The sequence below is a fragment of the Phaethon lepturus genome, unplaced genomic scaffold (assembly GCF_000687285.1).
Source record: "Phaethon lepturus isolate BGI_N335 unplaced genomic scaffold, ASM68728v1 scaffold8023, whole genome shotgun sequence".
Lineage (NCBI taxonomy): Eukaryota > Metazoa > Chordata > Aves > Phaethontiformes > Phaethontidae > Phaethon > Phaethon lepturus.
The window spans coordinates 48,885-62,328 of record NW_010528337.1 but is presented as its reverse complement, the minus strand read 5'-3'; the positions used below and the strand labels follow the sequence as shown (position 1 = coordinate 62,328).

The 13,444-nt window shown below is 37.4% G+C and overlaps 1 protein-coding gene across 1 annotated transcript in view; it reads right to left on the bottom strand.

Annotated features, from left to right (window-relative positions):
• Positions 1–1,767: 1,767 nt before the first annotated feature.
• TSSC1 (tumor suppressing subtransferable candidate 1) overlaps positions 1,768–13,444 on the bottom strand; it is a 42,692-nt gene continuing 31,015 nt past the window's right edge. Inside the window, exons 5-6 of the mRNA XM_010283648.1 lie at positions 12,665–12,832; positions 1,768–2,100 (exon numbers count right to left, since the gene is read on the bottom strand). Of these exons, the coding sequence (XP_010281950.1) occupies positions 1,926–2,100; positions 12,665–12,832 (343 nt within the window). The 3' untranslated portion in view covers positions 1,768–1,925. The remainder of the gene's footprint in view (positions 2,101–12,664; positions 12,833–13,444) is intronic.

Sequence of the window (13,444 nt, the reverse complement as noted above, 5' to 3'; positions counted from 1 at the left end):
TGTGGGTGTGTGTGTGTGTGTGTTTGTTTGTTTTGGGGGGAACCCAGCAAGGTTTTCTGTCTGAAGATTGAAAGCTCCACATATAGAGCTGCAGCCCAACTAAGGATTTTTATATTCAGACAACTGAAGCATTACTGATTTGGAAATGTAATTTTTCTTACAGTATACAGGTGAATAGCTCATGCCTAATTACAGGTTGAGACAATTTGAAATAGCACAAGTTTAAAATCTTAATGCAGAAAATCAGACCGTCAGAATTTCCAATGAAGCATTAATTCTGAAGCAGACAGGCAGCATCGTTAACACAAAAACAAACGATAGTACAGATGATTTAATTAGATTACTTCACTCCTATGAATTCTTCCAAACATGCTCTTTAAGAAAGCCAGAAATAGAATTTAACTTCCATCTTTTCTGATATTTTGGCCTATAGCAGTCAGTCATGCTCTCAAAGCGTGTTCTCACAGAAGCAGCTGTGTATATACACAACAAATCACATTCGGACATTTCGATCCAAGAGTGGGTAAGGACAAGCAGAGGTGAGCAGCAGGCTGTCCCTCAACACTAACACCAATGGTTACCATAGCAACGAGAGGAATCACAGGAAGAGGCTGGTATTGATCTTTCCATCCCGTGTTCTTGCCATTTCTTCCGAGTGGTCTTACACAATGCTGCCACAACCAACACCATCGCACATACCCAGGTTTTGAAGTCGACGGGAGATAATAGCGATGAAAAGGCAATAGGGAATAATTACTGCTGCAGTTAGTCTGAGTAGACAAAGAACAGGCAGGAGAATTTTCATCTTAACAGCAAGCTACGCAAGGGAAAGGGGTGTGTCAGTACGTACAGGCATGCTTCACGATGCCTTCCACTTACATCTCAAGTTTTCTATGCATTCTCCTGCAGGGCATCATCTGCCTGTTCTCAGAATTTGTAACAAGAGCCTCACCGATGCCTAGGTCAGGTATTGCAAAGAGCAGGATATAGCAAAGGATGTTTTGTGCTTAGTTGAAAGCCTGCTACATCGTGCCAGCAGAATGGCACAGAGCCAAAAGGACAAGAAAGAGAGACTACTTATAAATAGTAAAGAGATTTTTCATTTTAACAATGGCATTGCCTCAGAGTCTCTCAAAATACACTACAGCACAACTAAGTTCTATAAACATGGGATAATACTTTACATGAGAATAGAAGAAGTTTCCATAAAGGCTAGTATTGTTTCCAATAACAACACATAGCTCAAAATCGCATTTAGTTCGCAAATTACAGGATGGTATTTTGTTGATACTACCATAAGGCTTGAAGGAAAAAATATATTTTGAAGGTTTCACCTTCATGATTAACATTTCTTCCTAGGATATGCAAAATGGGGGGAAAAAAACCTATTTAAAATGTTAGACTGAATTAAGAAAGCATTTGAAGACCATTCCCAACTATATCTATAAACACTGAAGAATGACTGGAATAGTTAGCAGAATGTGGCCCTAGCTAAGAAGAAGAAAGCTGCTTATGTCAGAAAGATAAAACATTGTTTTTATAAACGAGTAGATCACTTCTATATGCACCCTACATTGTCCAGTTTTATATCAGCATAATAACACTTCTGTAAGCCACTATATTTGCAATAAAGCTGAAGTAATAAGGTAGTAAGATGGGAAGTACCCAATATCTCCAGAAACTTTGTAATTCACAAAGTGATTAGCCCGTCAAAAAAAAAAAAAAAAGTAACTAGCACAGCCTTCAGAAAATGCATCAAAGTTTTCCAAGGCAAATACAAAAGACAAATTAAAAGTGTCTATATTAGTACAGATATTCTTCGCAAAATTCTAACATTTATACTTAATAAAGATCCTGAAAAAAACATAAACAATACCTACCAATTGTGTACATCAACATAACAATTCCATTGTAATCCAAACAAATTATAACAGTATGTGATATTTAAGGGCTCTGGGAACCCTGTTAATAACAAGTCTCCCATCATAACTTAAAGAGGCAAATAGCCACGGGTCTGCTGAGGACCATTCAACTGCATATACGCTATCTTCATGTTCTTCATAGGTAGCTATTACACTGTCCTGAAGGGGCTCTTTAATCCTAAAATTGAAGAAGAAAATGAAAAAGAAAAAAAAAGAAAATAGTAAGGATCTGTGCACACACTTGACTTAAAAAGCAATATTAAGTGTCACTAACATCTAGATACGCAACCTCCCATTTAAAGTATAAGAATGCAGTAGTAGGCTCTGAGGAAATATTTTATACCAGATGTCTGCATGTACCTATGTTTTAGGTAACGCAGCAGAGTCACATCAATGTTAAAGACCCAATTTACAGGGACAAAGTACCTGTTATTCTCAACTCCAGTGCATTTCCAAGTCTCTCAGAACTTACACTAAGCATCTCTCTCTAAAGCAAATTAAACTACAGGGTATGATCTAAAGGCACTTAAAAGACGCATTTTTATCAACATTTTTTCCTCTCCCCACGCTCCCCCCCCTTTCTCTCCCCCTTTGTTGTTAATCGAATTCTTAAAATAATACATAATCTTATTAGAGACGTATCGGTAGGCAAGAAGTTGCAGTCCTTAACATCACAGTCTCTCTGTGCTGCCATCCTGGACCCATTCTCTCCAGAGCAGTGGAAGGGAGATGGAGATACCCCTCTAAACACTTTCATTTTTATCTCCCATTCCTAGACTTAGACCAACACCAGATTCTCATTTATAATTGTATACCTCACCTCTCACTGCAACACCCCAGGCTCCTGGTCACCTACATCACGAGGGACAGACAGATTCTCTTTTGCATTGCAAATATTTAAGAACAGATTCAGGCTATTCTCTGAAGTCCAAACCACCCAAGAGTCACCAACTGTGCTCTGCTAGCTGAGAACAGCGGTTCTTCCCTCCACTCAGAGCCAAACCCTCCTCTCACAGCAACACCACAGCACATTATTCTGTAGCTACAGGGTAGGTGAGTTCTCAGAGGATGACCTTAGAGCTCCTCCACCCACAGACGATCACCTCTGTCTGACAGGAACCAGTCAGCCTTTCAGAAGCATCCCCCTGCCTCCCAGAGACAGCCTTGTATTACAGCTGCAACCCTCCTAACAGAAAGCAAAGCCAAAGAGCCTTGTGAATGTCACTCAATCATTTAAACAGATGCTGCTACTACCGAAATAAGTGTTGTTATTGGCCATCTCTGCCCTTTACCGCTGCCCTCTGAAAGCACGTGTCTCTCTATGGTACCACATCTGCATTGCTCGCAGGGTACCGCTGCTCCACCTGGCCAGCCTAACCAGCTGTGAATCTAACATCACAATTAAAACTCAACTGAATTAATGAATAAGCCAAAAGCAGCGTTAAACTACAGAATAGCTTCAGATACTTAGTTTCACTGACTTTCATCATTTGCTTATGCTACATTTAAGGGCAACTAACAAAAAAAGGTCATAGCACAAACAAGACGCAGCCCCGGGTTAATTGCAAAGAGCAGTCTGGTTTTGCAGTTCTCCCGAATACGTACTTTGATACAAACCATCTACCAGCAGAGCGCTAATAAACACACACAGACACTTCATCTCCTGCAATGTGTTTTTCTAACTTCCTGTTAACTGACATGCCTGGTTAAGTGAAAGTTGGTCATGTCCCCAGACAGCAATGTGCTTCACGCGGTGCTCACCCACTTACCCACAACTCCATTATTCTGAAGGTTTCAGATGTCTCTCCGGATAAGCAGGGGAGTAACGCATGGTGCACATGGCTGTCAGGGGACACGACCGACTTTCAGTTAACCAGGAGTCTCAGTTAACCAAAGGTTGGATAAACAAGGACAAATAAGATTCTAGATTATACTATTTTCTGTATGCTCAGAGTTGTTTCAGTGTTTCATTTAAATAACACAGTTCATCTAATTTAATTTACAGAAGTCACAGGGGAGTGAGTGTTCAGGAAAGAAGCCTGTAGATGAACTTCTGTTTGGCATTTCCATTTATAACTACAATTTTTAACCGTCTTTTATTATTGTTTATACCCTGCATTTCTTCTTGGGTATGAAAGCAATTTTGTGCCTTCCCAGAAAAAGTATGCTATTCCATGTGGTTCTTCAGGCCACGTGAGTTCAGTTTTCAGTGGGGTTTTTTTGTCTTTTGTTTTAAAAAGCATAGATCTATGATATTGTGTATAGATTACTTGTGCACAAGAATGGCATAGCCTTGAAATAGTTATTGAGAATCTGAGAAAATCCTTGTGGAAGTGATCATTTGGTGTAAAAGAGCTAAATGTTATACAAGATAATCAGGATGGAAAAAAACACCAGAATGACATGTGTCTCAGGAACAATACTGAAGATCCAAGAGAAACTGTCCACAAGTACCCTTTATAAACACTACAAATGAAAACAGGTTAGCCTTTAAATTATGAAATGGGTAATGAGCCCAGAAGGATTCTGCTAGAGGAATAAAAAGCAGAATTTATTTCATGTATGTGAAAGACTGTTCAAAATAATAAAGAACAGAAGCAGCAAGACTGGTTGTGGTGGATTTTCTTCCTCACAACAGGAATCTCTGAGACACACCACCGTATCCCACGCTAAAAGAATTCTAAGAAAATACCTCAGATTTGTCTGCATTTTGTATATGTGCGATTTTTTGGGTAATCCAAGAATAGGCTGAGGACACTATTTTTGTATCTACATGAATCTAGGATCTGTAGAATTGTTCAGTTTCAGAGTCCCACATCAAACTATTTAGTCTCAATTAAATTTTACAAAACTGTCAGGCATTTTTATTTATTAAAGAATCAGATCAGACTCTCCTAACTCCCAGATATGAAATACAATTTGGTTAATGCAAGAAGTTACAGACTTAAGAGCTACGACACTGATGTTTACTTAAGAAAGGTAACAAATACATATTAAATACAAACACACACACACACACATATATATAGATATATACACCTCAACAGAGTCTACAAAAAAAGATTATTTTGGTCACACCACAAAACAACTTATATTTATCTTAAGATGTTTTTGTCTATTTAGATATTTTAATTATTGTTCTGTTTTTATCAGTTGCTACAATACTAGGTAATTTCAGAACCTAATATATAGCACTGATGAGTGTATTTGTTCTAATACTCTATTCATAATGTGGCAATGATTAAAAGAATATTATTATACTTTCATGTGCATTATTCTCATCTCAGAAACTTTCCATTCCATAGCTACCAACTCCTGATGACAAGGTTATTTGCCTTCTTAGGTTAGATGCATAGCATCGGACACAGAAGAGGAGAGCATTCGAAGGGGACTGACACTGGGACAGTCAGCAGATCTTTGGCAGGTTTTAGAACAGGGAGGATAGTTCAAGACCTTAAATTTCTTCCCAGTTAGAGAAGTTCAGAAACAGCAAGAGTACCTGTACAGTGGTGGATATGAAGTAAACTTTTTTGTATGCTACTTTAATATACATATATATAATTCAGGTTGTTGCCAAAACACAGAGATCCCTGTTTTTACATCAAAGCTGCAGGTTATTGGTGTAAAAATATAGTTGCTATGCTACAGCTAGCTTTGTGTACCACAGGTGTAGGTGCTTAGCCTATTGATCCCTTGACAGAGCAGTCTAACTAGAATTATATTTGATAAGCACACTTGGTAATCACTTGTTATGCCTGGCAAGCTTCGTAAGCTATTTTCTTCCTTGTCCTAAATCTCCCTGCCCCTTAAAAAGTTCCTTTAGTTTCTCATTTTCCTGTACTATTTTCAAGACTTTTTCTGGCCAAACTAAAATACCTTTCTCTCTCCCAATATAGGTACTTGCATTGCATCAACTGACAAGGCATCAAACTCTTATGTCATCAAGAACTCATAGTAAGAAAGGTGTAATCTCTACCTACATCCCGCATAAATTTAAGACCTGTGCCACACTGAGCTGAAACCGGACTGCTTTCTCGTTTGTCTTATTCATATAGCATGACCCGTACCAGCTTCTCCTCTGAAAGGAGAAGAGCTCTCATTTTACTAGATAACTTTGAGGTTAATTGTGTTACAGACCTAAGAGAGAAGCCAGTTAAGCCTTGGATAATTGTTTTCATGTAGAGAGCTGTTACTTCCAATTACTTCTCATGCTAACGACCACTTAAGTTTGCAGTGCTTGCGATTCTGTTTTGTCACCACAATGTTCAATAAAATATGTTTTTCAGAGTCACCAAAAATCATTAATTTCTTATCCCAGTCAAAATTAAATCCTCTTTAATCTAAAAATTACTATGAAATAGATGTGATTCAATCGATCAGCAATATGTACTGCAGCATCCAAAAAGAATCCTGAAAAGCATGCATTTGGATTCCAGAATAAGCCCTGTGGATGTCCTTTCCCTTTAACTGCAGGAGAAAACTTAGCAACTGTAAGGTTTTGTTTCTGATACGCTTAGACAACACAATATCTCCTTTTTCACTCTCTTAAGAAAAACAGAATTTAGGGATGTTAATACTGGAACACAATTTTTATCTATAATAATTGGCCATTCATACCATTGTAAGCATTTTTAACTTTTTTTACTCAAAAAACAGCCTTCTGAACTGCTTCTACAGGAAAATGCCATCTTTAAAATATTACTTTCCTGTTTTTAATATAACAGGTTTCATAGTTGTCCTAATACGCAAAATAAATTAAGAAGGGTATATCTGCTGATGAGGGTCCAAGAAAGAAATAGTACAGAAAAAACACACATTTTTAAAGCAAAATAGCTTAGGAATTGAAAAGTGCTGCTGCACTAGATTTGGCCCAGATTCTTACACATCCAACCAAGTAAAGACCTGAATACTGGCATTCCCCAAAACAGAAACTATTTAAGCTGCTTTAATTGATCGTCTTGGTTGATTCCATAGCATAATCCTATGATTTCTACATTTCTCCAAGCCATAAATACCAGAAACAAAATGTTATCAAAATTAACACTATTGGCAGCTGTGTGAAAATACCCAAAACCCTGCCTTATCACAAACGCTTGGCAAATACTTTTCAAAATATCAATGCTGACAATACACTCTCCTGAAGTCAGAGATATGTATACAAAGGTGTTATGTTAGATCACACAGTTCATATGTATTATCGTGAAACCACACAATTCACTATTCAAAAGCCTCCAAACCACATTTCCACCACAAAAAGTAGAAACCACCACCTCCTTTATATGGCATTTTGAAGGAAGTGCCATTCTACAGAGAGGCCAGCCACCATTTTCTCTTTGGTCCACTCAGATTGCTGATGATGGTCCTACACTTAAAACCTCATTAAAAACTTCACTATCTCAGTGAGATACTCTGTACTGGAAGGACCAATCCTTCACGTGTCTCAGCTTTAAATGTAAAATGGTGAGAAGTGCTTGCATTAGATCTTGTTCTGTTTGTATCAAAGGCCAGTATGGCTAACATCTATGGTGACAAAGAGGGAAACATAAGACTTCAGGAAAGAACACTAAAAAGTATATTTCCTAATGTGAATTTCTGGTACAATCTTCAATGGATAACAAAGACAAGGATAAGCTTAGAACATATCATGAAAAAATGTAGCATAAGGGAGGAGGCCACATTCAGACCTTAGTAATCAGTTCTTCCAGCGAAAACACAGCAGACATCTTAAGCCTGCAAACCCTACAGAGAGCTAAGGGAGCTGGTAGCTCATTCTGCAAAATTAAAGTTTAAGGATGGCTTCCTTTTCAGGACTGATGGATAAGCTCAAAATGCTACTAACCATATAAATATTTTCATTGGTATGGATACAGAAAAAGCTATTTTCTTAAGAAGCGTGTCTTCCATTATCAGTTGAGCCTTGTCACGAAGTTCTGGCCATAGAAGTCATGGAGAATGAAAATACTGCTGTAGATGCAGCATGTACCTTGCTGTTGGTGATCCTAAGGTAGTGAATGGTCTTCTCATGCTGCATATCACCAGCATACCAAACAGAGATCTACAGAGTTTAAAATTCAAACCTATAAAGGCAAATAAATATATTGCAATAACTAAAGAAAAGGAATCCTGATTGGTGAGTAAAGATGGTCACGCTAAACTCCACAAAACTAGTAATTTTTGTTTATTGTCAGAAATAGAAACACAGAATTAAAATTACTTTCAAACTAGTTTAATACAACCAAATATAGACTCATTCACTAACATAAGGATTTTGGATGACCAAAGAATGAAGAAAGGGTGTAAGACAGTCACCACCTCCCTTTGGAGGAAGACAGTTCTCAGTGCTCTGCCAATGTCTAAAAGGGACCTGACAGACACCTTCAGGAGCTTTGAAATCAAGCCAAGTTCAGTGTTGCGGGGAGGAAATCCTTGGAACAGCAGAGTGCAAAGGCATTAAAGAAAGAGAGGCCAAGGAGAAGTCTGCCTTATTCCGCATCCATAGATGTGGAATGAGCCCACGTTTTCAACGTTTGTTCAAACTGAGGCATTGAAAAGCGCTTCATATGTTCTTATTCCAGCACACCGGCTTTGTTTTGGGCATGAAACTAAATGCACCCCAAATACTCACCTCCTCTGTTTTATTTTCATTTGTTTTGTACACTTTCTTCTACCTCTGAATCAACCAGTAGAAAGAATTAATGCTAGAAATTAAGCTAGGAGTACAGCATTTCATTGCCCATTCCTCAGTTAATTTTTTTCCATATTTGAATTGTGCATTAAGGTATCCAGACTAGGGACTTGACCAGAACACACCATAGCTCTCCTCTGGCCACATGCCTGTAACTCCTCTCTGTGGACAGCTTGATCCTCTTTTTGGACTACCTACTTTTGACAGAGCCTTTAGGCTTCCCAGAAAGCACTGAAGCTTTTCCTTATTCAGTGCAAGAAAATAAACGCAGCTGGCATATTTCTCCTAGACACATTTCACAAAGGTGGTGTGTGCACAGCTATCATGTTTTGGAACAATCAAAAACACAGTTAGTGAGAAGAGATAACTCAAGAATATGTCTGATGGCAAAATAAAATTCTAAAGGGAAGAATCAGAAGTCTCCAAAGATGACTCAGAAGGCAGTAAAGATCCCCGAGCTGCAAATAGATAGTCAGATGCTAGAAGCATACCCAGGGAAAGTATCATCTCCTTTTCCTGTTTTTACAATCTTTCCTCTTGGCCACTATCAGACACATGATACAGGCTAGGAGACCTTCGATATGATACAGGGAGGCTGCTCTTACATTTTATGATTGATAAAACAACAACAATAGCAGTTAAAAAGTAGGGAAGAGACAGCCAACTAGTTACTCTGATCTGAATCAGCAATTAAGAGGAACTGAAGGTCACTTGATTGCGACAAGAGACAAAAGTCATGCAATAGTCCTAGTTATATTGCTTATGCAAGCGTGTTCTGGTCTTCAAGATGGGAGCATATAAGTCCCAAGATGTCAACACATACATGGACAAACATCCAACGAGAAACCTCAAAGAAAAATTCCTTACTAAGAAAAGAATACAGCAACTTCTGGTTTGTTGTCTGTTCATTACTCAGTGAACCTGTATTCTTTTCTTAAACAAACAAAAAAGTTATCTCCAAGTAACTGTTTCTCAGTTGTGAACCCACAAAAGGTGGTTAGGACAGAAAATCTGGCAAGAATGAGTGGGTAGACTCATGCATAGTTCTACATGGTTTAACAATGAAGGGTTAAACTGACATATTACTTGCTTTTGTCTCCAGCCAAGAAATACAATAACAATTAGGAAGTTTACTACAAAATATTATTAAAAATTGACAGGAGTCTTAAAGATCCCAGAATTCTTAGCTGTGTAAAATAGTATTATAATCAATATTTTTAAAATACGGGGAATTTTGCTAAGTAGGAAAAAAAACAACTTTGAAGATACAACTGGTACATACTCTTCAGTTTTATATTTAATCCAAGGAGTGGTCAAACATTGGAACAGGCTGCCCAGGGAGGTGGTGGAGTCACCATCACTGGAAGTGTTCAAAAAACATGTAGACATGGTACTTCAGGACATGGTTTAGTGGGCATGGTAGTGTTCGGTTGGTGGTTGGACTGGATCTTAAAGGTCTTTTCCAACTTCAATGATTCTGTGATTCTGAGTATTTTTACCAGTGATTTTATTCAGAACACAAAAAATACGTAGGCCCTAAAAGAGCCTTTTTCCTTCATTTCACGTGATATTTCAACCTTCTTTTGAGAGAGATTTGGTCGGTCACTCTGAAGGTGACTGGCTGGAGATAGTAGTTGTACAAACACCCACTCTTCCTGGTGTATTTCAAGACACACCCAAAAAAGACATTTTCTTTTTCAAGATTTGTGTCTATTTAATAGCAACCCAGATGTCCTCCAAAATAGTATAATAATGAACCCCATGAGTATATAAAACTTTCTTTAAGGTCTAGAACATAACCAAGCAAAAAAACCAAACACACACAACCCCCCCACACCCAACCAAACCACACAATAAAAACCCATGTTTTAAAGAAGAGACAGCACCCATGGAATGGTGCAACATTCAAAGAGGTCTCCAGGAGAGAAATGGGTACTGAGGCCTAAATATTTGGCACTAGTGGTTGAAGTATTCCCAACAGCTGTTATGCCCTGCTTCTTTAGTGAACTCAGAACTAAACATTCATTTGGCAACAGTTCAAGACTGGTGAGCACCTTGCAAACATCCTTCCAGCTCAACTCATAAGAAGGAGTGGGGCAGGCAGAAGCAAAACAAGACTTTTGCAGTACCAAGCAAACGTTACAAAAGATAATGTGCTTTCCCAGGTTTTGTAGAGAACAGATTAGCAGCTCAAAAGCAGGTATTTAAAAAGCAAATGCAGTATTGACACTCTTGTAGCCTCTGGGAATAGGGAAGGGCTCCACATCATGACCACAGAAGTCATCCATGATGTGGTTTACATCCACCTCATAGCCAAAGGAAAATATGCATTATATTAATTGAATTGCTTTGTATATTCCTGGTTTCAAAAATTCTTAGTCTAGAAACAATCACTTGTGTTTTAATGAGGCAACCTACACGGTCTACAATCAACAGAAATTCAGAACTCCAGATAACAACATCTATCAGAACACTATCTACTGTGATATTATTTATATTAATACATTCCCACAATCCAAAAAAATGTAGTCACTTTCTCACTTCCATTAATGCTATTTACCTTCCATCCAGAACAGAATAAATTGCAATCCCCAGACAAAGGTAAAGAAACAAAAGGTGCATCATATTTAAAATGCTGTAGTTTAGTTACGTTCCAGAAAGGAAAGTATGTACTGTTGATGTGAACAACTTTCTAGGTACTTAATTTGATACACCTTGATTTCTAGGCACTTACATGACCTATTGCTTCTAGAGACATCTTGTACATTTAAAATTAACCATTTCTATATATGGTTCCCAAGTCCTTTATGTGAAGGCAAAATGTCAGAACTATCTGGAGCAAAACTACATCTTTATTAATAAAGGTGCAAGAGCAACCTTAAAAATACAACTAGAGAAGTAACCTAAACTTTATTTAGAATTTTAACTGAAACATCTAGCAAACACAGTTGAGTAACCGGGGGATCTTTTTTGTAATTTCCTTGCCCCTGATCCCAGCTGACTATTCTTAATTTAAAAAGATAGTTCAGGAGGTAATCTGCCTATTTCATTGCAGGCAGCTTTGCGTATTAAAATAAGTTAACAGAAGCAACAAAACAACTGCTCAGTGCAGACATTTAGAACATGGATATTCACGGTTGCAAAGAATAGAAAAATACAGACTAAAGCCTGTTGTTTCAAATGTTTTACATTACTTTCAGTATCGTTATCTTTACTTTGTAAAGTAAGAGTTTGCTGTAGTCACAAAATTGGAAAGCCTCAGCCCACACTAGATCTACAGAACTCCCTATATACATATATATTCATAAAGAAGTACAGAGAGGAAAACAAGCATCATAGCACAATGAAAAAGCTGAAAGCTGACAAAAATGGAGGATGAAAAATTATTATTTTGAGATGTCAGTTAACTCTTTACTAAAAACCTATCCGTCCAAAATTCACATGCAAATGTACATGATTCCTCACACACCCAAGTGGATGGTGTTTACAAATGCTTGCAATAACATGCATTATTCCCTACCAAGAGTGTCAAAAACAAACTTCTGTTTTGCTTGAAGTAGGTCTAATGAGTTATTGGTTTCTAGAGCAGTCAGGAATATTAAGAGTGAAAGCTACAACAATTAATGTATTTATACTTCCTTTCTTCCACCTGTGCAGAAGCTCACCATTAGACTGGTAACATTTCCTAAAGGGAAGAACACATACACAGAAAATGCAAAAAGCAGATTTTCAACTCTCAATGCAGATTATTATATATGCTAGACTTGATCCAGAACTTCCTTAAAGTGAATCTTTTCACTGATCCAATGGACTTCAGGACTGGCCTTCAGCATCACCATCACCTTCCTACCAGTGAACATAGAGTGACCATGCCAATCAGATTTAAAGAGTGTATTCCACCCAAGACTCTAAGTGAAGAAGAATGAAGTAGGAATGAGAACTACTTACCTGAAAGGCCTGTATACAAAAATCCTAGTCAGCAAAAAAAAAGCATGTTAACCATTACAATGAAAAGATAAACTATAAGCATTTGCATAAAACTCAGGAGACTCCATACTTCTCTTCTTGATGCTGGTCCTCTTGGTCACTTAGTTCATCATCATCTACCATATGCCCAAATGGTTCAGAAGAAATTGATACCATATTAGACAGGATAACTCTGCTATCACTGCTTCCTGTAAGGATCAGTTGATCATGTGAATGATTATATCTGACATTCCAGACCCTAAAAAAAGAAATCAGAAAGAACAAGAGGCTATTCTTGGCAGATAGTGCATCAATGTTAAATGATTTTCTTTTAAAAACAGCACTAAAAATTGATCTTTGACTTAAATGTTGTAAGTACACATAGAAGTGACATGCCTCATTCCAAAGGCTGTTTTTTGCCGTCTTCATTTGGCTTTTAAGCTTCCATGTCATCTGTTTTCTATGAGGTGTCTTTAAAATTCAACAAATAAGTTTTGAAAAAAAAATCCAAAGAAGAAAACATACCATTCAGTGGCATCATTCCTTGAGGGTACATGTCAATTCATTGTTTAGTAAGTCAGATATTTACGTTCTAAATATAAAAATTTCCCCAAAGCAAAATATAGATTAGAAATAACCCGTTAAACAAAAATCTCACAACATTCTTATAGCAAAGTTTAAAATAGACCCTAAAACAAAAGTAGGATTATATTTCTCTTCAATTTTTACTTTTTACATATCAAGTTAATACCAAATGTCTTATGGTTCTTTTTTTATTCTTTTTCTTTTAATCTTCTGAAAAAAGTATAAATGCTGCATCTGTTAATTCACAGCTTCATTCCCCTCAGAGTAGCTTCAGGGTCCAGATTTA